Source organism: Microtus pennsylvanicus, chromosome 3 (genome assembly GCF_037038515.1).
Source record: "Microtus pennsylvanicus isolate mMicPen1 chromosome 3, mMicPen1.hap1, whole genome shotgun sequence".
Classification (NCBI taxonomy): Eukaryota; Metazoa; Chordata; class Mammalia; order Rodentia; family Cricetidae; genus Microtus; species Microtus pennsylvanicus.
In genome coordinates this window covers 57,342,938-57,368,964 of record NC_134581.1, presented here as the reverse complement: position 1 = coordinate 57,368,964, position 26,027 = coordinate 57,342,938, and the positions used below count along the sequence as shown (strand labels likewise).

Here is a 26,027-nt window from a genome sequence, read left to right as displayed (position 1 = left end):
AATACAAGACATTGGGGAAGTTGGCTGGGTTAAAAAGATTTTCAGGCAGAGAAAGGTGTTGGCTCCTTTCTGTTTAGTTGGGTGAAACACCCATTTTCTTCTCACACCTCCCTCAAAGTTAATGCTATTAGACTTCCATATTTTTTCAATAAGCTGAAGCAGGCTGCTTCGAGCCTTTAATGCTCTCCACATTAACTAGAGTAATGTCTTTTAATATATGGCCTAAATACCTTTGAGATGGGGGAAGCTCCTGTCACGGTGAACTCTCGATCAAAGGTTCTGAAAGAAGGCAATGGGCAAAGCAGGGGAGAGACATCACAGCAGAAGAAGGAAGGTAAGTGGCAGAGCAATGCACGTGGGGATGTAGGAACACTCTAAGGATGAACCAGATGAGGACCCCTCTCCAGGAACGCCTGAGAACGGGATAGATGCTACTCATAGTTCCTTGGAGAGTGAGCAGCAAATCACTCTCCCAAATTGGCCACAAAGATGGGAAAAAGACAGAAAAGCTTCTGTCAGGGCTCAGCATTTGGTTGTGTGTGGTTTAGAATATATGTTATGAAGTTTTCAATTTTTCCTTATTTTGAGAATTTCATACATATATGCAATGAAATATGACCATAAACTCCCGTTTCTCACCTTCAATTTTTGTGTCTCTTTTGTTTGTTTTTACTAAACTACAAAGTCCAACTAAGCTTGCTGTCCATATGTGTGTGGGTGTGGGGCCAACCACTGGAATATAGGAAGCCTATCCGGCACATATCCCATCTCATTTACGCCAGAGGTCAACACAGGAGTTCCACTCAGGGTTGAGCACTTGCTCTTTCCTTCTTAGGGTTCTGGTCAGCCATGCGTCTCTCTGTTGGCTGCTCCCCACTTGGAGCTGGGAGTGGGGGAAGTCTGGCTAGGAAATATTTTTATACAGAGGCTATTTGCTTTGCTCAAAAACTTGTCAGGGAAGTGTCTTAGCCATTCTACAGCCGAGGAGTCAAGGCCTGGTGAGGTAAAAGGGCAGTTTCAAATTTCTGTTTGATAAACATGGAGTAGAAGGTGGACCTGGGCCCTCGGAAGCCAAACCCAGCTTTGTGTGAGCGTGAACTGGCTGCTTCTAGAGCCTCTTTCCAACAGTCTTCCACACGTTCTGGAAATGGTTGGTGCTGATTTTTAAAAAGCAATAGGAGAAATCGATTGAATGCCTCTCTTTTCAGGGTTGCATTAACTTTTTCAGGCCACTGGGGTGCAATTTACTAAATTACCTCTTCTAGAACACTAAATAGTACCCTAGTGGGTCAAAGAGTAAATGCACCTCTGAAAAGTGAGCCATTTATTCCCTTCCCTGTAGTGCCAGATGTAATATGTCCCTTATGACAGAAATATCATCCTGCTTCCATTGCAAACCAAGACACTGGCTTTTACTAGATAAAACGAGTGTGGGGAAGATTCAGAAGTGGGGGGGATGATGAAATCTCTCCCACAATCCTGTTGAAAAGTCAAGACTGGCTTCTGTGAAAATAGTTGCTTACCATTCAATGGAGACTTATTTTTCTTGAGACCTCAAAACAGAATGAAAAATATTTGAATTGAGGGTGTTAAAGCCAGAAGCTCACAGACTATTTTGATGGCCCTTTCACACCTACTGTGTGTTACAACTGAGTCCTAGTACCCACTGCCATATGCAGGAAGACAAAGCACAGGCAGATGGCCCTTTGTCTGTATTTCCCTACTGAGTACCTCTGACCTAAAAGCCTTTGCTTTTGCACCCCTCCTAAGCTCCCAAGCCTGGGTATGGTTTTGGATCGCCTGAGGAACCGTTCCCAGGCAGTTTCACATTCATGAGCTATCTAACCGAGCTCAAGTTTTAAGTTTTCAGCACTGTTAGCCCCTCACTCTTCTGGAAGATGGCGATGCGATGAGAACAAGACGTTTAATTTAAGAATCACCCGGCTTCTAATTAAACTGCCATAGGCAGCTGGTTGGATAAGTTTTAATCAGTTTCAATCACCTATTGATTGGTATACTGAAGCCTAAAAAATTAAAAGGAAAAGATGATTGGGGAATTGTCCCGTCTCAGAACAACAGCAGAGGCCTCTGTAAATACGTCCTCTTTGAACCATCAGCTAAACGGGCACTTCAATACTGCAGTACAAAGTCTTCTGCAAAATCACTTTAACTAACAAGCAGAAATTTATCAGCTTCAGCCAGAATCAATGCTGAAATCAATTTGAACACTGGTTGTGTCTAAAGGGGCTCATTGGCAATTTAGGGAAATTACACCATGTAAATGCCTGTGCTTTAATTGAACAGTTCCATCAACTAGGCTGTGATTGCTGTCCATTCGTTTATTCACTTTCACTCGGCTTCCATTCTGCACAGGAATGGCTGTTGTCAGGCTGGAGAGAGGCACTTTGTCTTCATTCTGTGCACTTTTGTGCATAACTGAGTTTGTGGAATGGACACATCATGACCAGGTCAAAATAAACCAGGACAGACTTGTTACTTTAACATAAGGAGGAACACAGACCTACACTGCCTTCAAACCAGTCAGGAGGAAGGAAGGCAGCCCACACTTGGTTGGGGCTCTGTGCCACAGTCCTGTGAGAACATGGCATACTTTCCCCCATATACTTAGTGACGTCTAACAACATGTATTACGTGTAAGAATGCCCTTCTTGAAGAGCTAGGTAACATTTTGCTTTACAGAGTCCTCAGGGATCAGTCAAGAGAAGATTAGAGTCTCTTATCTGTTTAGGACAGTGTGGCATAACACGGTCACAGGCACTTTTGAAGTCAGACATGAAGAAGGAGGGAAAGGAAAGGGTGAAGACAGTGATGGGTGACCTAACTGCTTTATAAAGACCAGGAAGCCCAAACACTAACATGATTCCCAAGAAAGAAGTAAAATACTCACCAAGTCACAACAATGAAAAAACAAACACTACAGGCCAAATTATCAGAGAACCATATGAAATGACAAGGGGTCAGAAGTCAGCATCAACAAGTCGTACACTGGGCCCAAGTGCTCCTTCAAAGAGCTCAGGCTTCCAGGAAAGAGAAGAACGGAGACAGTGGTTGACTATCATAGGCCTTCAGTATGACACAAGAGCCTATGCAAAAAAATTACAAGCCTGAGGCCACTAATGGCCCCTCAAAAAGGCTGGCTCAAATCAGTCAGCGGAGACACTCTCTGCTCATCTGAGGCTCCTGAAACCAAACTACAACTATTTTAAACTATTTTAAAGAAAAGGCAGAGAGAGACTAAGAAATAAGCAAGCATGCGCTTGGGAGGGGAAATGCTCTGATCCTCAGGGAACCCATTTTCTCAGGTTGTCTTCAGTCAAACGAGGACCGGAGGCCTACTGTGCTCAGTCATTCCCAACACCCTGGTGAAGCACGGAGCAGAAGGCCGGCTGCCTCTGGGCCTTGGCTGTACAGATAGGTAGGACCTTAAGTCATTTTCCTTGTGCCTCTTAGGCTGCAGGGAAGCTGCTGACAGACCCTTTCAGTCCAGTCTGCTTTCTGCAAACATTCACTTCAATTCATTTTCAAAAGAGTTATCTTATTACAAAGTTAAAAGAGAGAAATAACTAGTGTATATGAATTTAGCTCTGTGTGAGTGTTTGTGAAAGTCATTCTGACACTCTGTTCCATGCAATATTTTCAACCACACTATAAAGTTTCATTTGCTCTAGTTTTTGTTGCTGAAACAACGTAAAAACATATCTTATTAATAGTTAGCTAGTGTTTCTGAAAATTTAATAGTAATGTGAATTCTAAATGGTTTTAATAATAAAAACCCCGAGTCAGATATAGGGGTAAATGCTGAAAGATCAGAGAAGCATTTCTCTGGGATTAAAGGCACATGACTCCCAAGTACTGGAATTAAAGGTGCAAGCCTCCACCACCTGGCTGTAATTCTGTTTTAGACTAGATCAAGCCCAGGGTGGCCTTGTGCTGGGATTAAAGTGTATGACACCACTTGCCTGGCCGTTATGATAAACTAGTGGCTAGGTCCGCCCTCTGATCTTCAGGCAAGCTGTAATTGTTAAAGCACAAACAGAATATCATACACTTAATTGTGGTTTAATCAAACCTTTACACTTACTCACTGAACCCTGCTCCTTTACGCTGCTACAGGCAGAGCAGGAGCAGAACCAGGCTGCTGAGGGCTGACACACATGTATTTTCCAAATACAACCAAGCTGGTTAAAGTGCTTTATTGACTGTGCCCAAAAGCACAGAACACTGGTTTCATTTTATTATGTGAATTCACAAAGCAAAACCATGCGCCGTGTGTTGAATGTAACACCAAACACTTTGCTTTCATGTAATGAAGTCTGGCAAGGAAAACTACGGAAGTGTTACGGAGAAAAGGACAGTACACAAAGTCACACTGAACAAACAAATTAATGTGAAAACAAACAAATAAAACACAGGCATTTTCAGCTTACTTTCCATAGCCTAGCCCTATACTGCTACCATTCTAGTTTAGTAACTGTTCCTGCAACCCCGTGTTATATCAGGGCCTGAACATGCTTCAATCCAGAAAGCCAGAAATTTAACAGAAACATGATCTCTTACACCAAAATAGCAAACAACAGAGCAAAGGGGAGCGGGGAGAGAAGCAAAGTTATACACAGTAAATGCCTTTTGGACTTTCCAGAAAATTATTTTCCAAAAAGGCAATTTAACTAAATGCCCTAGACACTGTGGTTTACAAACACCTCCTTGTACAATATGCCAACAAAGAAACTGTAATTTTCTAACATATCAAGTACTGCAAAACAGACTTAAAATTTTAGTATGTCTTAGGAGTCAAGAAATGCACCACCTCCACTGCGCAATCATATACTTAATCTAAGGATTCAATTACTAAATTCTGTGCTTTTGATAAGTAAAGAGACCCAAAGAGTAGCCAGTCATGCTGTGGTAACTGTGGACCAAAAAGTGTGCTAGCAATGACTAAAGGGCTTCTAAAATTAATCATTGCACATAGTTCACTACTGACATACATTCATTTCTACTTCACATTAATAAAGCATTTGCATTAAAAATAATAAAATCCAGAGATTAAAAGACATAGAAACTGTGGCTTGAGAAGCACCCCCAGGTATTGGTCCAGGCAGCAGAAGTCCCAGGCTGTACTCTTGGTCTTGGAAATGCCACTTCACCCCTCCATGCTTTTCCTTACGGTAAACAGCGGGAAACCAGTCTCGTCCCCATGTCTAAAGGCCTGGTGTGACCAGCCCCTGTCCCTCTGTACACTCTCTCCAGGACTTCTCTGCTACAACTACTGGCCTGGATGCAACACTTCTGTGCTCATTGTTGGGCTTTAACTTGAATGCTCCCTTCTTTCTGGAAGGTTCTCCTCCCAGATTTTCTCATGACTATCCTCCAGAACTCAGCTCGAATATCGCTTCTTCAGTTAAGTTTTCCTCAGGCGCCTCTTCTCCATACTTCAGGGCACCCACAAGGATCATTTTACTTTGGCATTCACTCCTTTGAGGACTCTCTGTTGGGACCCTAGACTGTCCTACTCGCTACTAGGCTGCATGTATTTACAACAGTCCTGGCACACACTGACACTCAGTAACCACTAGTTCAGTGAATAAATGAATATATAACAAGACAAAATTTAACAGCAAAATGAAACAGATCTGGCATACGATATTTATGGTTGCTGGGTGCTACAGTTAGAGGCTCTTTATTAGCTCTCTCAGACTCAGGGGGCTCTATGCATTCAGCTTATGCCTAGGTTGAAGGGACAATTCTTTTCTCAGCAGTTCTGGGCGAGAGCCATGTCTTTCTGCTTGTGCTAGGTGTTTCAGGAGTTACCCCATGACCCCCATTGACTCCTGCTGTTTGAATGCTTGGTGCATAGAGTGGCACTGTTAGGAAGTTTGGCCTTGTTGGAGTAGCTATAGCTGTGGGCTTGTTAGAGGAAGTGTGCCATCATAGAGGTGGGCTTTGAGGTCTCATATATGCTCAAGATATGCCCAGTGTGGCACAGTCTCCTTCTGCTGCCTATGGATCAATATGTAGAACTCTCAGCTCCTTCTCCAGCACAACGTCTGCCTGCATCCTGCCATGCCCTGCCATGATGATAATGGACTCAACCTCTGAAACCGAAATCCAGCCCCAATTAAATATTTTCTTTTATGAGTTTCTTTGGTCATGGTGTCTCTTCACGGCAACAGAAACCCTAACTAAGACACCTTGTATTCAGTCTGGGCCTGAGGCTAGCCTGAGGTCATGTATCACCCGTGGACAGAACTTCTGTGTCTCCCAGGACACGGGGCACTTGACAGCACATGCTCAGAACTTGCAGGTCAACAAATGAAGGAGGTCTGAAGAAGCACGCCTGCCAGGCCTCGTTATTTGTCCAGACTTGTTCCTCTGAACTCATGTCTCTGCTAACTTAATACCAGAAGAAAAAAAAAAAAGCCCATGAATGCCAAGGGGCATGCTGCAGGACAGTGTCACACTTAGATGGTGGCCTCCCAAGGCAGCCAGAGAACTGACTTCAGATGGAAGCAGCGTCTCTCCCACCTTCTGCTAACAGATGCATGCTAATGCATCTTGTACCTGCACACAAGCACTGTCACTGGGGAGTTGAAATTTCTCCATAAACAAGGCATTTTATTAACATAAAATATTACAAAGAAGTCTTGTAATCTCAAACTTATTTTTCCCTGAAACAGAATGCGCTGAAACATTTAGATTCAGCAAATTCTTACTTGAAATATTACCATAATGTATTGATTTTTACCAGACTCAATTGACTGAAAAGTTGTTTGTATAGCAATATTGGCCAAACCAATATAGTAGAACAATTTTGTTACCCATAGTAATCAAGTGCATTTCTGAAGTATAATTATACTGTCATAAAAATAAAGCCAAGATACCCTTTTCCAAGCAATAAAACTATAGCAGCTATAAAACAGGAAGAAGAAAAGGCTAAATAAATGAGATTTTTAAAAATAAAATTTAGTGTCTTTCAAAAACACCACTGCCTCTTCTTCCTTCCCTTAAGCTACAGTTAGGAGAAAAAAAAGATCAATACTTCAATCTCAATAAACTATTTCAATAATAGTTAATTCAAGTGGAAACATAGTCTGAAAGTCTCTGCTCAGCGACCTGTGACATCCTGTCATGTTGGTGAGATGCCAATAATCCATCATTGCCATAATGGATATGAGCACGTGGACGCAGAGGGTGGGGGGGCATAGGTGGGAAAGGTGTGCGGAGAGACGCTCGGGCACAGGTTTGCTCTCCAGCTTCGGATCAATACAGTACATATTACTGCAGGAAACAAGCCCAGAACGGTGAGTGCTGAGAGGGGAAGAGGGGGAAGCATACATAATTAATTTTATTTGACAAATACTCATTGATTTTTCTGAAAACATTACAATCCCTGTTCACCAAGTGATACCGTAATGCAACCCAGCCATATGTAAGTATTTAATTTTACATTAGGATGAGGCCTTGTTGCTTGTTTAAAATATGATCTTGGCTGCAAAGAAAATGCTCTTCACTTCACTGGAAATTTAAGGTCAAGATAAATCAAACAAGCACCCTGGCTCTCAGGTCAATATCAAAACCATTTAAAAACTACTTTTAATATATGAGATACATGTCAGGGGAAATATGAAGGCGCAGGGTCACTGCTTCTGTTTGACACCTGCAGGCTGGCTGGTGAGAGAGGAAGTCAGAGCTTCTGGGGGATTATGTGGTTCTAAATAAAGAATTTCAATAATAGTAGAATCCGACTGGAATTAACCTCAATGTCTCAGTCAACAAAGGCATGCAGCGTGAGAAACCCACTTAGGCAATTCTGCCACTATACAGACATCAGAGAGTGTACATACACTGTGAAAGACACCTATAACCTACCCTCTGGGTCAGTGGTTCTCAACCTTCCTAACGCTGCGACCCTTTAATACAGTCCCTTATGTTGTGAAGACCCCAACCATAAAATTGTTTCATTGCTACTTTATAACTGTAATTTTGCTACTATTGTGAACTTTAAATATCCTATATGTAGGGTACCCGATATGCAACCCCAAAGGGATCATGACCCACAGGTTAAGAACTGCTGCTCTTGAGGATTACAATGTCATCATGGACCACTCTTGTCTATATGGCCTGCTGCTAATCAAGACAGTGTCACGCAGGATTCTCAAGACAGTGACACTCTTCATTCTCACTATCAAGGTCAGTTTTGTTATGTTTTTAGGAATCCTATGGTTTTGATATATTTTGCCTACTAAATGACATTTAATTGGATAACTCATGTATTTTCCCACTCTATGTAAATGCCCATCAGAGTCTGCTTTTCAATACATAAATCAATTACTATAACGACTTATTAGAACCCCAGCTTCTAAGTACACATTTATTTTAGTTGGTTTTATAATCATATCACAGGGCCAGCAGTTGACTTAGGAACTCATAGGATCTTTGCTACTCCCTCCAAGGACTGTCCCCAGCTTGAAGCCTAAAGAACATCATTTAAAGGAAACAACAGAAACCAACCCCGAGAATTACCCTCCCTTCTTATTGTCTCTAGATAAAAATCTTAAATAATGACACATATTCAATCTTTAAAGCATCATATAGGTGAAATAAATGTCACTGAAAATTTATACAATATCCAGACAGGATTCTTCACTGTATTACAGGGAGGAATTAGACATGGAAAATTCACTAATTTCTAACATCTAGAGATTGGAACTCATGACCAAAACATTAGCCATCATTCAAACACTCGGGAGGCAGAGACAGGCTGATCTCTGTGAGTTCAAATGAGTGTGGTCTACAGAGGGAGTTTCAGAACAGGCTCTAAATCTACAGAGAAACCTTGTCTTGAAAATCAAAACAAAACAAAAAACAAAAAAATCCCAAAACAAAACCCAAACAAACAAAATCTAAGAATTAACTTTAAAAATTTGCATTAAAAAGAGACAAACAGTCAGGTGGTGGTGGCATACGCCTTTTATCTCAGTACTAAGGAGGTAGAGGCAGGCGGATCTCTGTGAGTTTGGGGCCAGCCTGGTCTACAAGAGCTAAATCCAGGACAGGTTCCAAGGCTACAAATAAACCCAGTCGGGGGTGGGGGGCGTAAGTCAAACAAAAACATGAAGTGATGAGTCTTGGTGACTTGGGTGACTATTATTAGCTAATGGGCAGCCCCTCTGGTGACTCGGGCGACTGCTAGCTACCAGGTAGCCCCTCTATTAACTTGGGTGACTATTGGCTAATGGGCAGCCCAATGTACTCTCAAGACTTAGCCATCCTGCACTTCTGAAGTCTGAGTGCAGCAGCTCTGTCCGAAGCAGAGTCTGAGTGGCTGGCTTTGGAACCACAGGATGTATATGTCCAGAGTAACCGGGCCTGTTAATCACTCTGATATCAGTGCCACAAACTATCCAAGAAAAGGGAACAGGGACTAGTTTGCTGGGCGAGAAGATGCTGTGTCATCAAAATCTTAACATCAGTAAATAGACATCCTTGGTCTGGAAATCCCCCCCCCCTTCTAGGTGAGAGAGACAGGGAAGGATGCAATTAAGGAGCCCACCAAAACCTGAGTGGAAGCCTCGGTTTCTCTCACTCTTATTTCAGCCAGCAAGCACCAAGCATCCACTCAGTGCTTGACACTGTACCTGGTGTGCTACGGAATACAAAGGAACACAACAGTCTCTGCCTGACCTTGAGAAACAACACAGCCCAGGGAAAAGCACAGAGGGGAAAAAAAGAAGAGGAGACATTGCCAAGGGTTCTGGCCTAGCCGATGGACGACTAAACAAACAGAGCCCTCTTACTTTCCAGTGGCACAGTGGGCTTACACCATGTGAGCCATCTGGTGACAGTCTGAAAACAAACTGTGATACCAGGTAAAATACCGTGAAGCTTTCAGAAAGTCTCAGTGTAATAATATAACAACGTTTTATTAGTGGGATAATTAGGAAATTAAAAGTATATAACATGCAGCATAGTGAAGATTTTTCCAACTTAATTGAGTCCAAGGATGATTCTGAGATTGTTTTTATAGATGCTTCTCAACATGAGCTCCAGACCACGCAAGAGTAGAAAATGAGAGTTTACAATGTCAATACTATCATTACCAGAAGCCACCAGGAAAACGTGCCAGTCACAAGGCTCGGCCTTCTGTGATCTCTCATAAATACGCAGCAATCTGAAAAGATAGGTCCTACTATTATCCCCACTCTACTGACAGAAACATAGAGGCAGAAGACTATACACAAATTGCCTGATCCGCATGGCTAGTTAGCAACAGACACAGAATTCAAACTCAGAGCCCGCACAGTTAACTACAACATATATATCCTCTGTATCCACTGCAGTTTTGAAGTTCATTGTGAATCAAGAATTAAAACATGCCTTTCTTGTTAAAAAAAAAAATGTTTTTTGGAGATTTGTAAGGCTTTGGTAAGGGAGCAATGCAAATGTCCCTATTTTCCTTTCCCAGACTTCCCCTTCTGCCACATTTAGGCTATGCTTCAAATCTCAACAAGAAACATGAACCCAAACCCAGAGAATGGCCTACACGGAGTCTATACTACACCAGTCCAGATGTCTGGAGCCAGCTTTTACACAGCCAACTGATTAAAATGATGAAAACGTGCCAACTATTAAATAATAGACATCACAGTTACATGAGGTACCAGATCACTTGAAATTTACAGCATCCTAATAAGTGAAGTGAAAAGATTGAAATATTAGACTTTCGATGCACACTTATTAGCTTTATTATACTTCCTAAGAAGAAAATTAAATAGAACCATTAGGCAGTTTTGCTACCAATGAGTGGATTTTCCAATATTTTCTTCATCTAGTTTATGTAGCATAGCCTCTAATGTAATCATTTTATTTCTGGAAAAAAAATCCACAATTTTTATAGTAAACACTATTAAGGTAAACTTGATGTAAGAGAAAGGCAATCACAACGCATCAAACAGTGTTCCTTAAAGGCTTTGGTAAACTGAACGCTCCGTTCTTGATGACTGGGGTGTTATTCTGTGGTGAACTGAAAGCCAGGGTTACAAGGACACTGCACACTGAAGCCCATAAATGAAGGGCAGTCATGGACCACAGTGGCTTTGGTGAGGATATCGTCACATTCTTTCCCTTCAAGAACTAGATATGAACCAACTGCAGGGGCAGACACCTGTATTCAGGAAGCTGAGTCAAAAGGCTTCTTGAACCAAGGAACTCAAGACCAGGTTGGGCAATGTGGCAAGATCCAGTCTCAAAACAAAATATACAAGTAATAGAATTGTGTAGGCAATAGGACACGTGAACTTTTTTTTTTAATGAGAAATGTACTAATTAAAAGAAGTACTCCATCATGATGACACACCATTTACCTTACCGAAGCAACTGCAGTCCAAACAGTAACCCTGTGAGACTCAGTGAGTGTGGACGAGGGTAGCTAGGCAAACCCTTGGGAAAAGCTACTAACCCCCTAAGACTCAGTGAGCATGGATGAGGGCAGCTAGGTGAACCCTTGGGAGAAGCTGATAATGGCATCTTCATTTCAACAACCAAGAGAACCTGTGATAGAGACTTTTGAAACGTCCAAGGGACATGTCAGTCCCAGTGAAAGGCTTTCTAGCCCAGCTCTGTGGCTAGACCCCAGTGTGAGGGATATTCAGTGGGAAAATTCTCCAAGAGAGTTCTGAGGACAGTGGGGACTGATGGCAGCTTCTGAGCGGGAATGCTTACAAACCAAGGTATGCTGGAGCATGCTCTTAGTCCCAGCACTCAGAAGACGGAAGCAGGAGGATCTCTGTGAGTTCCAGGCCATCCTGGTCTATATAAAAAGTTCCAAGCCAGCCAGTGCTACACAGAGAGACCATGTGTCAGGGGGGAAAAAAAGCATCAAAATTTGCATAAAATGGTTATGATGATGTTAAATTTTATATTTAAACATGATTAAAATACTTTTGAAACAACAGCAGCACAATTTTATAATCTCCCCTTGGGGAAGTAGACAAGTTATTCCTGCTTCCCTGTATACTCCCCCCTTTTATATTTGTATTGCAATTTTATAGATGATTAGAATTTTAACATCTGTACTGGCAGTGCAGCTCAGGAACTCTGGTCCCTGGGTTTAATCCCAGCATCATTGTGGCAGGACTTAATTTCAGACCAACGATTCACGTTATTAAATTATCTGAAGGAAAAATCATCTAAAAGATGAATGCACTTTCTGTTCTTTTGTTTTTGCTTTCGAATTTTTTTGAGGCATGGTCACATGCTGTGGTTTATGCTAGCAATCAACTCACCATTAGCCCATGTTGATCTCAGACTCTTAACAATCCTCCTGCCCCAGCATCTCAAGAGCTGTGATTACTAAGGTTTTGTTGTTGTTTTGGGGACAGGGCCTCACTATGCATCTCTGGCTAGCCTGGAACTCACAGAGATCCACTTGCCTCTACCTCCTGATACTGGATTTGAAGGTGTGCACATAATGCCATGTCTGGCACAAGTTCTTAAATAACTATGTTTTGGGAGAGGACCCTCATCTTTGCTGTATTTAGGGGGTCAAAAGCCCCAGGAGTGAACCCACATCCTGGCTGTACCTAGGGATCAGAAGCCCTAGGAGAGGACTTACATCCTGGCTGTCCTTAGGGGAACTGAACCCTTGGAGGATGACTGGATCAGATGACTTGAAGGATCTCTTAACTCCCTGTCCAATTCCATGCCAAGGCGGCATCAATACACAAGGATGTGTTGGGTTCACAAGGAACCAATCAGAATACAAATTAATTCTTTTATAACCCCAATTATTTTTAATATTATAATATCCACGGTAAAAACACAAGCACAATTCGGTATGGGGCTGGTGTGTGTGCAAGAAAGCTCTGTTGCCCTGAGGGCTTTCTTACGGAGGATGAATTTGTTAATTCCTAGAGGAATATTTTTCATACACCACTGCAGACTATTAAGTGCCACATATTACATTATGTAGTTTAAACTTTGCACTGCCGTGAGAGGGACTTCCCTGTTGAGAGAACTTTTTTTTATGCACAGCATTTTTTAATATGAAAATGAACACTCCTTTAGGGTAAGATCACTGCAACTGGATTGGGAGAGTCTCCTAACTTAACATATTCATCAATGTGTGTAGCAGAAACACTCTGGGGGAGGGGCGGGAGGGAGGGAAACACAACAGGAAAAAGGATTTTTAATAACAGTGTCAACACAGGGCAGAGCATTGATATTTATAAGGTTTGGTTTCCACTGGGCATAGCTGTAAACAGGCAAGAGACCAGCACAAGGTGAGAACAAGTTTCAAAAATAACAATAATAAGTAAAGGTGTTAAAGAGCAAAGAAAAACAGGTGCTAAACTTCAGGTCAGTAAAAAACGCACACTTGCTAATGGTGGACTAGTAACCACTCACCCAGGAGAGATGCAGACTCAGAAATATTAAAAAGGCAATATAAATGCATTTTCAGGCAATTCCCGAGAAAATAGAAGTTGCCTTGCAGATCCCGGTGTCAAATGTGGAAATAAAATCTAAGCAGTGGTGGACATGTAAAACCTTGCCATGAGGTACCTGGCTCTCAGCACTTGGCAAAGCAGACAGAAAGTTTAAACAGAAGGACTACTCACTTGTAGACTGTGCCTCCGTTGCCATGGCCAAGGGTGTCTCGATACCGTATGTCTTGTTCATTCATCTCCACAGGAAAGAAAGAAAAACAAAAAGGGTGTCATGCTGCGGATGGAAATGTCAAGGAAAGCAACTCTGGGCCATAAACAACAAGCAGGCTGGGTCATTCCAAGTTCAGCTGCAAGAACGAGAGGATCAATACAACATTTGCTGTCCAATTTATAAAAGACGATACCAAGGGACAAAGTGATGGAAAGTTTAATGACAATTTGTTTGCCTGGGTCATTTCATTAAAGTTTGATAAAAGGTGTCAAAACGGAATGATATAACACAGCTCAGAAGGGTCAGGTCAGACAGATACTGATAGGAAAATGGTCTCCAGCATGGCACACAACTAATGCCAACCAGCGACACATACAGGACCAAAGCCAAGCTTGGTGTGATCTCACACTCGAGCGCACACGTGCGTGCATGCACACACGCACACACACACACACACACACACACAGAGCCAGTAATTTATGCATGCTGTGTAAATAAACTAGCCCCTGAAAACTCCTTGCGTGACCCCATAATTAACACAGAGCAAACTGAATAATGTTTATCATTTTCCTCAAGTGGAAAGAGGTTTTCTTTACAAATGATAAGTTAGTACACAGCAATAGCTGGGTAGAAATTATATTATGCTGATTGGTAAATGCCAAACCACATGCCAACATCATAATGCCTACAGGGAACACACATCATGTGTGTGATATCAACTAATGCTACTCCTATAATGTAAAGTACAAGACAGCATTCATGTTTCCTAAGGTTCTACAAAACTTACACCAAAAACACCACTCTTGTTTGTAATCATGAATGGCAGGTAAATTATGTTGGCACCCACAAAGTAATGTTTTCAAGTCTTTAAGGGACTCCCTAAATAATCATTTATCACACGACTTTAAAGCTAGTCTGACTCCATTTGATACACTCAGTAATTCTTTAGGTACTGGTACGGCTGCATAAAAATTAACTGCCAACTTTATTCACAAAGTAGATTTAATAAAGGTATTGTTTTCCATATAGCTAAAGCTTGGGAAAGTAAGCCCTGAAAAAAATCAATTTCCAGGGAATTGCACTGCCTTGCATTGGGCAGAAAATGGATGGAGTTCTTAATTCAATATCACTTGGAAAATAATAGTTTGCTTTTGGACCATTATTATAGTAAAGCTTTAAATATTTGCTCTGCTCTAAACTCCCACCTTCTGAATAAAGCACAGGCTTCATTTATCAAGGGAAATAGTTTTCCTCTCTACATTTCTGCGGTTGAAGCTTCGGAGGACTGTGATAATTAAGTGTGTGGTGCAAGTAGAAGCGACAGCTTCCTTGCCAAGCCATTTTGCCAGTTCCTAAAAGAGTATCGACAGACTCATGTGTGAGGGTCAATCCAGCACCAGATTTAATTGTTGTACAACCTGATTGATGCAATTTACAATCGGCTAATTGCTATATTTAAGGTCAGTGGAAAAACACTGGCAGACAAGTCAGAAAAATTGCCAACTGCTTCCATATTCGAGGAAAATTCTGTTCTCGTGACCTTTAAACTACTAATGTAATAAAGTGATATTTTACCCTGTAGAAAAGATGTGGCATGAAGGAAAGAAAGCCACATTACTCTGGACTAAATGACACCTTTTCTAACAACATGGACAACAGCAGCCCAGGAAGAGACCTGAGATGCTGGGCGAGCAGGACTGCCTCTTGCTTCGCTTTGACTGATGAAGGGTTCATAAGCAGTGGTGTCTACTGGCAGGTATGAACAGCTACCAAGCCAATTCCCTGAGAGCATTTCTCTAGGTAATCTAAACATGCCTCCAACAACCTAATTTGCACCATTAACTTGCCTAACGAGATACATTCTCACTGTGGCTCGAAGTAAATTTCTAGGAGGGAGAAATGTCACTTAGTCAAGTGCACAAACTCTGAATTGGTGGCACTAAGGTCAAAGGGCAGTTGGGATGTAGGCATGCATACAGCTCAGAGGGTCTGGGTTCTGGAAGGGCTAACATTTGTGAGCAAGTCCTTCCCACCGGCAAAGAGCAAGATATGGGTATCTCTGACCATCTACACCTACAATTCTAACAATACTCACAAAAGAGGAGTGGCCAGTATTCCCACATGCCAACTCCATTAGGAACAGTAGGTTTACAACGTCAGGGGAGGGACTTAGAGCCTCATGAGGAAGATTGGTGAGAAGTTGAGGAGGGACAAAGCCTGTTGTTGCATGTGTACATGAAATGAGTGCTAAAACTTAAGATGAAATTATGGAATCCCCTAGATAATAAGGAAGATTATGCAAGATCATAAACATAGAAGTGGTTCTCAATTGTAGGTTCTAAAAGCATATTACTTTAAAAGACCACAGCCGTAAGAAATGATCATATGCTATTGCAAGGTGTGAAAGGCCTTTGTCCAGCCAATGAACTGATAGTATTTTCTGTAATATTAAGAATATCAACAGCCAGAGAGATGGCTCAGTGGTCAAGAACACTTGTTTCTCTTGCAGAGGACATGGATTCTGTTCCCACAACCCACACTGGGAGGCCCACGGTCGCTTGTAACACCAGTTTCAGAAGAATCTGATGCTCTCTTTGAAATACTGTGGGTGCTGCACGCAAATGGTGTACATATGGACAAGCAGGCATGTACACACATGGTAAGTAAGAAAGAAGGAGGGAGGGAGGGAGGGAGGGAGGGAGGGAGGGAGGGAGGGAGGGAGGCAGGCAGGCATGGTGGCACACTCCTTTAATCCTAGTGAGGCAGAGGCAGGAGGATCACTGTGAGTTTGAGGCCAGCCTGGTCTACATAGCGAGTTAGAGGTTAGTGGGTCCAGAGCTATATCGTGAGACCTTGTCTCAATAAATAAATAATTTAGTACATATGTACATATCTTTATCTTTCTGTTTGCTTATACGTTTTTCTATGTTTTTATAGCATATGATTTTTCTTATGTTTTTAAAAGTTGGGCTCCATTTGCTTGTTTTAGGAGACAGGGTCTTGAAGTCTTAGGGTCAAGTGTTTTTTTTTTCCTGGTCTGTCTCCTGTGTTTGGGACTACATGTACATGGTTACTGTATCATATTGTAAAGACAAAAGCTTATTAAAGCAGAGATCATGAAGTGAATTTTAAAAACATTGAGGATTTCATACATGATATAAAACTATAAAAAGCAGCTAATGCATTTTTGCCAGTTATTCTTAGATAAGCATATTAAATCAACCTTTCAGAATGAAGCACATGAATCATGTTTACTAAGAAATGGAGGTGGGAGTTATAAACTACAGAGTAATTCATGTGACCACTAAGATCATACAAACCACAGCTTTATTGCACTTGAAGGCCACTTAACCCAATTCATAACTTCATAAGTACACTAGTTCAGCATTATGCACCCACAGTCTGTCTTGGATGCAAGATGGGGGAGCACTGCTTTCCAGTGGTCAGTGTGTACAGACAGGCAGCCACTAACCAAAAGGCTCTCATAGGTTAAAAGCAATTTTCAAAATAAATAAATTTCATTTATTTCTAATAAGGTATATTTTACAAACAACACTTAGCTCAAGAGCTAGGGAGAGGGCTGAGTTGGTAAAATGCTTGTTATGTAAGTATGTGGAATTGAGTTCATATCTTACCACCTACATAAAAATGGGGCATGGCGACATACACCTGCAATGCCAGAGCCAGGGGGCAAAGGTAGGTGGATCTCTAGAGTTTGCTAGTTGGCAAACAACCAAAATAGCAAGCTCTAGGTTCAGTGAAAGAGCCTGTCACAAAAAACTGAAATGGACAGCAATGGAGGAGGACACTTGAGGTCCATCTTTGACCTCCATGTGTGCACATTGCTAGCATGTCTATACATGCATGCACTACGATCACTGCACCCCATCCACCCCCACCCACCCCACACAGCTTTTCAAGCTATAAAGATGTGAGACTGGTTTTTAACTTAATGAAGATGCCAGTTTTTAATCAAAGTTATTATCCCTGTTTTAACTTTAAAAAGCAAATAAGCAAAACAACAGGTGTGAGAGGAGAGGAAGGGAAAGCCACAGAAGCTGCATATTCACAAACAAGAAAGCGGATGGTTGGTAGTACCTGTATTCTAGTTCAGAGAGAAGAGGGGACCAAGAAAGCAGGAGCCAACAGCCACCACTGAGGCCAGGCTATGTCTGGGCAGAAAGAGGGACTCGGCAGACCTGGCTCACACTCAGCCTCATTCTTGCCTCAGTCTCCATCCACTGGACCATTCGGAACTGGAGCGCTTTACATGCTAGTGCTGACTGGGCTCTTAAAGGCAGCTGTTACAGCTGATCCCTACCCTCCCTAGGTTAGAGAATTTTTCTAAAGGTACCTCAAGTTCTGGAAGCAATAAAGGTGTGGCAGGAAAGGAACTGGCACAGTGTTAACCTGGACTGACAGGACAGTAAACACAGTCAATCTCGCTACAAAATCAGAAACAAAAGGGAAAGAAACCACTTTAGAGACACAGAGGCAACAGTCACAGGTCCATGGAGTGATGACTGTTTCTTTTTAAATCCTTTGAATTGACCCTCTGGGCTCTTCCCAGTCATTTTCAAACTCAGGGCAAACATTAGACAGACAAAGTCACGGTGGACTTGAGTGGGGGAAAACACTCCAAAAATACCACGGCAAGTCTGATTCATAGCTCTCAATAAAACAGGCCCCAAATATCTTTTATTTATTTAATAAGCTGGAAACTGGAATCCTCCACCATAAAGTGGTAACAGGAAAAGAACAGCTCTGTTCCAAAGACTAAAGGTAAACTTATAAAGTGGTTCTTGATTTAACATATTAATGAAATTAATGAGGACAATGAAACAGAATACAATTATGGATTAGCAAAGACTATGTTCTTTGTTTATTGTCTGACTGTGTTAAAAAAATAAGCATATCACTTATAAATCATTAAAATAAAAATGCTCAATTAATCCTATTTTATATGTAAAGGCCTGACAGAACTGAGTCCCAGCACGAGACCTTTGCTTCACAAATCGAAGCAATAATGGTTTCAGAAGGCGTCACACTCTATGAGCAGACAATTGGGGAGATTTAGTAAATCCCACTTTATAGAGCAGAGACTAATCGGAAAACACAAGCCAGTCAAATGTTTCTTATGAACTGTTGACACTCTATCAATGCTGAATCAATTGGTGGCATTTACTCTGAGTGACAGAAAAGAAATAAATATTTATATCACATAACCTATATCAATGAACCCAGGCAGAAGGCTATTTCTAACCTGTCAATATTTGATTATCTTGAAGAATCATGTCTCTTTCTGTTGATGATTAATATGAATTCCTTATGAAATCTAAGTGGAGGCTAGTGGAAAGGCAAATCATTATTAATGCTTGAGAGCTTAAACCACTCAAATAAAACTACACTCAAGTGTTCGAGTATCGTTAAATGTAACTTACATCTTCCATATCAAACGGTGTCAGTGTTCAGCCCGGAGATTTACCGATGCCTACGCCTTGTGCACTGTTTCACTGCAATGTAATCTCATCCTCGGAGAGCGGCTCCCCCGCACAGAAGAATTAGTACAAGTAGGTGTTTTGAAAGCATATGGAGGAACATTACTCGTCTCTCATTTTTTAGTTATTTATTTTTGAGCAAAAGTAAGCATAAGATTAGCTTATTTTTAATAAAAAAAAAAAAAGGTAGAAAGAAACTGCCACACTGTCTACTGTGGGGTTAGCATATTCCCGAGAGAAAGCAATAAACAATACTTAAGTGTCAAAAACCATTGCGAGCCAATCTCCCACTGCAAAGACCCTCATATGTGACCCTACTACAATATTTGTGGGCTGTGTTTTTTTTTTTCAAAACATTAGGGGCATTTCAGAATGACTCTGTGTGTGTGTGTGTGTGTGCGCGCGCGCGCGCATGTAGTAAAAACAGTGTTTTTCATTTTGGAGACTGTATGACAGGCTATTTTCCATTGTCTAGGTTGAATAAATGTAGTTAAAACTTCTTAATTTATGTCTATTTTGAAATATATTTTCCAGCTGAAGAACATGAGTGACTTGTACATAAACTATAATTAATAACAAAAATGCAAGCATGCTGAGGATACATAAGTGGCCTGGGCGCAAGACTCTGGCTTTTGTTCGTGCTGGTCCTGCACACACACCAGGCACAGGGCATCAGGTGCAGACCTTGCTCTAAACTAACCCTGGCAAAAACAGTAAATAAATGCTATCTAACATTTGGAGGCTGAGGGTATAGCACTAGCTTAGAATGTGAGAAGAGCCAAGTCTGAGCCCTAGCACCGTCTATCTCAGAATTTGAGATTACCGGGATTAGACACTCATACACCACAAAGTCAGAGCATCTTGTGCTGGACGTGGAGCATTGCATGACTAGAGTCATGCACACTGGCTGAGAGGCTATGAGAATCAGATCAAGTCAATTTTTTTAAGTATTCACAAAACTGTGTGCCAGACTTCCAGAAGTACTTCCACGCATGGCATGCACGCAGTGTTACAGGTGTTATTAGAGACAAGCGTGAGGATCCAGCTTTGTCCGCTTGCCATGCTCCACTACAAGTCCTTGATTCATGAAATGCCAGCAAGGCTTGGGGAGGTCGGCGTGCGGAGGCACTGAATAAGCATTGGAGATAATTAAGACCTCAGCCTTCGAAACATGGACGGAAGTGAACAGCAGTTAAGAAAATCAATAAGAGTCTTTTATTTGCAGTGACACAGATGTCTCAGTCAATAGAGCCTAATAGGCAGGCTTGATCGCAACGGACAGGCGCTGCCTGCAAGGCTATCAAAGGGTTTGCGCTGTAACAAACATTAAAACGCATTTATGTTGCTACTGAGGAATTGCAGGCCCTGTAGGTAGCTTCATTTACCAGTGAATGTTTAAAAGCTCTATACTTTTTCTGAAGTGTCCATTTACTAGAGTCAAAATTAGTGAAAAATAAGTAGCCTGCAGGCCCGTTTGTCCTTCCTGGCCGGGTTAGGTCATTCAGATTAAACTCAGATGGCCCACTGAAAAGGCAAACCAAGGTTCCCTGAAGCTCAGGGACTCATGTGCCACAGCCTGTCCAGCCTGGCTTCTGTCCCCACAAAAGCCAGTGCTGGTCTCTGGACAAAAGAGGAGCTAAGGCTGGACAGTAACAGTCTTTCCCCTTTGTCCCCAAAGATAATGGAAGAAACAGTCACCTCAGAACACAGGGCCCTGTCAACAACCCACGGGTTGATGACTTGTTCAGAACTGATTAACTTTTTTAAGCTGAGATGGCAGTGGGGAGTGTGCACAGTGCCTCAATCTGCTGGGAGTGAAAGCCATTAGCTCAGGTTGAAAACCGTGCTGCAGATTGTTCTGCCAATCAAATTAAGCTGTGGCATTCATTTATGACAAGAAGAAACGTGCAGACTCTTCGTCACTTAGCACCAACTCTGGCACACTCTGGACAGCCACAGATTTGCTACTCTGAAGGCTAGCATGTGACAATACTTACTTGGCCATTGGCCAGGATCTTCTTCAGTTCAGCGGAGGACTTCTTCAAGCTGCAAAGTAAAGACACCGTTAGCAGCATGGCCACCAACAAATCTCAACACCACTGCAAACTCTAGACCAGGGCCCCGAGGGCGCGGCTTAGGCGGCAGAGTACTTGCCTCCCATGCACCAGGCCCTGGGGTTGATCTCAAAACCAGGTAAACAGTGTGCTGGTGCACACCTACAATCCCAAGAAGCAAGAGAAGCAGTAGCTCAAGGTCATCCTCAGCTACATATGGAGTTTGAGTCCAGCCTAGGCTATATGAGAACTTGTCTAAATAACAATAATAAAATAATAATAATAATACACAAACAAACGAATAAAACTTTTAAAAAAACATAGCACTTCCCCAACCACTATTCTCTGTGAAATGTAGAGCTGACTGGCTCTGTCCTCAACTGCCCACACTACACTCTCCTCAGATAAACTCCCCCTTCTGGTTTTTCCCAGTGGGGCTCTTCCTTGCTCCACACTCTCCCCTGAGAACACAGATCTCAGCTCCGTCTATTATGGCCCACTCCTCATTGCTCCTGAACACCAGGTGCTAACTGTTCAAGAAATGGTGGTCAATCTTATTCTGTGGCAGGTGTAGCGATAACATGGAAAGACATAAATATCTAAGTACATCAGGAAGCAAATGGGATCAGAACCCATTTGGTTCATTAATCTGAACCACAGACTTAATCTGAACCACACTGTCATTCTACCTGACATTTTTAATAAGTAAAACTGGAGTCGACCTCAGACTTCGAGCTGGGCCTTCAACTGATAATCATTCTCTCTAAACACTCCTTAAAATTCTGCTGGGTCCAACACAGACTACTGGGCCTCCGTTCCTACTTTTTAAAAACTGCCTAAGATATGCCTTCACCTAAGGATTCTAGGCTAATAATGCCCTCCAATTGGCTAGGGGGATAGTCAGGAATTTTATAGACTGGGACAAACAAAACATACCAAAAAGTGAGCCGCTGCCTCAGAACCAGTCCGGTTACCAACATGGTCTGGCACTTCCATATACAGGGTGCTGAACAATGCCAGGCACTGTCGCAGGGCTACTGCATATCCTCCAGATTTAGTCCTCAGGAACTACACTCCTTTATGTATAGTTATTATCCCTGACTTACAGACAAAAGGCATAGCTCTTGTCCAAATTCTGATTATCACTTACACTTTCATAGGCCTGTCTGAGAAATATTTCAATCTTTGGTAATTCTGGGTCTAATAAGGACACAAACAACCAAACAAAGGCTCCACCATGTCCTCTCCACAGACAGCCCATTACGTCATAAACTTAAATAACAACACTTCCAATTCACGGCATTTACAAAATGCCTTTCATCCAAGAAACAAAATATGATTCCTTAACATAGCTTCATCAATCTTACACTGTCAGTGGAAGGAGGGAGAGCGTATTCATCCTAATATTACAGAAGGTGAAGGCCACACTGTTTGGAAAGAGGGACTTGAATTCAGTCAGTCATGACCTAGGAAGACCATGTGGGTTGATAAGCTCAGTCTACCAAGTGGTCATTTACCTATGCCAAAAAACAGCTTATACTTTGAAAAGTAATAAAGGGAAGACTGATCCACTTCACGCCAGGGTCTAGATGTGGGGATCTAGTTTTAACAAGGGAGGAGGAGTAGCACTGAGAAGTCGAGTATATGTTTAGGATGTGCAAGGTCAAGTCTTAGCACGAAAAACAAAAAGTTTCATCCAGTAAAACTGTTTTAGACACTGCTTATTCAGCATCTCATTTCTGTCTGTAAGAACTTGAGCTACCAAAACTCCTTTTCAAATGTTTTGAAATTTAAGTGCACATAATGGTAACCTGGCTATAACACCGAGGAAAGACACTGAGATATCCAAAGTGTAAAAGAATAAAAAGGCAGGAGAGGTGGCTCAGGGGTTAAGAGCACAGATTAAGTGAGAACTGAGGCTGAGGGAGAAGTAAAAGCGGACATGAGTATACACAGCCACTCACCCACCCATCCCAGCAAGCACTCACGTGCCATGCCTCAGACCAGGGTTTGCAGTGGGTACACTGAGTCACTGCCCTCCTAGAGCACCGAAGCTATGGGGAACCAAGATGATGGCGCTCCGATGTGCTCACTGCTATAGTCAAAAGAAGCGTGGGTGAGGATGGGGCACAGGGGTCAACAGAGAGAGCCTGCTATCACTTTGCGGGTTGGTGGTGATGGGGTCCACACAGGGCACCTGCTATAGCTTGGGAGGTGGGGGGGCACAGGGGTTCACACGGGGCACCTGCTATAGCTTGGGAGGTGGGGGGGCACAGGGGTTCACACGGGGCACCTGCTATAGCTCGATCGGTAGGTGGTGATCAAGAATAGGCTGAAGTGCACAGAACACCTGTACCAAACAATACCCCTCAAGACCCATGGAGGTCTTGTTTCATCCTGAAGTAGGAAATGGTGCTCATAATAGTGCCTTAGGGTTACATTTTGGAGTTGGTTTATTCCCTCATGGTCCACGTATTAGAAACTCAGTCCTTAGGGTGTCAATGTTGAGGGTGTGGATCTTGAAAAGATTCTAGTGGGAGATGCATATGTCAGTTGGAGGTGTAACCTCAAAAGTGATTGTGGAACCCAGGCTCACTCTCTCTGGTTCCCTGCAGCAGTCACTCTGAATGAGGAGAGATAGCCACAAGGAGTCACCACCAAGACCTGTCCTGGGTCACTGGCCTTTCAATGCCCCAAACTGTGAGTTAAGTAAACTTTTTCTCTCAACACAATGGACTATCTTAGGTATTCCATCATAGTGAAGAAGAGCTGACTGATACAATTAGGCTGTCCCAGCTAAGGTAGAGCAGAACTGCAGGGGCAGTGGAGATTTCCCCGGAGCTGAAAGAGGCAGGTGCAGAGCTCCTAGGAAGGTGCAGGCTGCTGGAAAGGATGTGATGTGGGAGAGAAGATGGCAGGAAGAGCTCACTAAAGAGGGAATAGTCGTGTTTTAGGGGCAAAACTCCATCTTTCCAAGTGGGTGCCGAAGGGCGCCAAATCCCAGCTCAGAAAGAGCCTCTTAAGATGGACCTGAATGACAACAAAGGGGCAGCCTTGGCCCGGGAATTACATCCCTAACACAGATCCTGGGAAGAGACTGGGTGTCCATTAGACAAAGAACAGGAGTCAAGCATCAGGGGAGAGCAGGCTAAGACGGGTGCTTCCCCTCCTCCCCACAGGCGAATCATCTAAGAGCACCGGGCGGCTTGTCCTCTGCTACATAGCCCTCTCTGGCTCTGTAAAGAAAGGTAAAGCCCCTGGACCTTCTAGGCCCCACGTGACCAGACTCCTGTCTCCATCCTTGCTTCCCACCTCTTGTGTTACTCTCCCAACTTCCCACACCCTGCCCTAACCAGGCACCTCCCTCATGTTCCAGCCAACCAGCCCACTTACACAGGTCAGCTCTTTCCCCTCAGGGCCTTGTCGTAGGCACATCCCTCTAGCTGAAATGTCTTTATTGTGATGTAACTTGGTCCTCCTTGTGCATCAGGTCTAGATGGAAACATCCCTCTCCCCAAGGAGCCAGTTCTGAGTACTCAGTTTAAACAGAAACATATTCCTGTCTAGTGTTTTCCTCCGCATGCATCTGCTTCCCTCACGACAGTACTGCCGCATCATACTCCTAGGACAGCAGCTAAAGTAAGAGGCACTTCATAGATACCTGCTGACTAGTCATCAACCGGGGCGTAGAACACAGCCAATGTAGGGTAACATCAAAAACACCCGTAGGACTTTTTCAATTAACATTCTTCCCATGATAGGAATCACTCTCCTTGCCGTCTAGGAGGCTGCCGTATCCCCAAGTGAAGATGCCAGGATGAAACCATACATAACCAGGTGGTGAAGTTTTGTCCAATCCAAGAGTAACAATACTTCATGAAGAGACGTGACAGCTTTTACCCCAAGCTAATCCTCACTTGTGACTGAAATGACTGGAACACTGGAAGTAACACTACTTCTATGTTTTGAAATCTTTTCAATTCCATCTGGCTTATTATGCCATAGGGAAGTGTGATCTAAAACACCAGGGGGAAACCCTTGCCCTTCCCCAGGCTAACGTGGTGCTTGTGTGCGCACCAGCTTTTCTGGAATCAGTGGTACCAGAGAATTGTTCTACCTTCCTGGAGCTGGGTGAACACGCAGGCCTCTACCCACAGGCCTCCTCTCTGCAGGACCATGACTCCCATGTCCAGGCAACACGAGACTGAATGCAAAGCAGTGTCAACATCGGCCCCATGAGACCAGGCAAATGGCACGCTGGTGACTAGCTAGACAACTGCACTGTAGCATGGAGCCAGCTGTTAGAGGCAGCACCCTTTTAGAGCCCCGTGTCCTCAGCTGGAAGGTTAGTAGGGAGATACTGACACAAACCAGGATGGCAGCTTTGCTGGGAGAGGGGTGGACCTAGTGGAGGAGCTCTTGGGTCAACTGGGATTGTGGAGACAGTGTGGTGGTACACACCAGTAATCCTAGCACTTGGGGCAGGGGGAGAAGGCAAAGGGATTGCCACATGTTTGAGGTCTAGCTGGGCTACACAGCAAGACTCTCAAAAATTAAAGAAATATAAGTTAGAGAGATGGATCAGTGGCTAGGAGTACTTGCTGCTCTTGCAGAGAACCCAGGTTTGGTTCCCAGCACCCAGGCAGAGGCTCACAACCATCTGTAACTCCAGTTCTAGGGGCTCTAACCACCTCTTCTGGCCTCAGTGGGCACATGCACACAAGGGTTGCATACATATCCATACATGCAAGCAAGCACTCAAAATGTAAAATAAAATGATTAAATTTTTAAAAGAAAA

The 26,027-nt window shown here is 42.9% G+C and overlaps 1 protein-coding gene across 4 annotated transcripts in view; it reads right to left on the bottom strand.

Moving 5' to 3' along the window:
- Positions 1–26,027, bottom strand: part of Map2k5 (mitogen-activated protein kinase kinase 5) — a 224,972-nt gene that overhangs the window by 157,416 nt on the left and 41,529 nt on the right. For all 4 annotated transcript variants that reach the window (XM_075965562.1, XM_075965563.1, XM_075965564.1 and 1 more), the window contains 2 exons: positions 21,173–21,221; positions 13,638–13,702 (listed from right to left, as the gene is read on the bottom strand). In XM_075965562.1, coding sequence (XP_075821677.1) covers positions 13,638–13,702; positions 21,173–21,221 — 114 coding nt within the window. The remainder of the gene's footprint in view (positions 1–13,637; positions 13,703–21,172; positions 21,222–26,027) is intronic.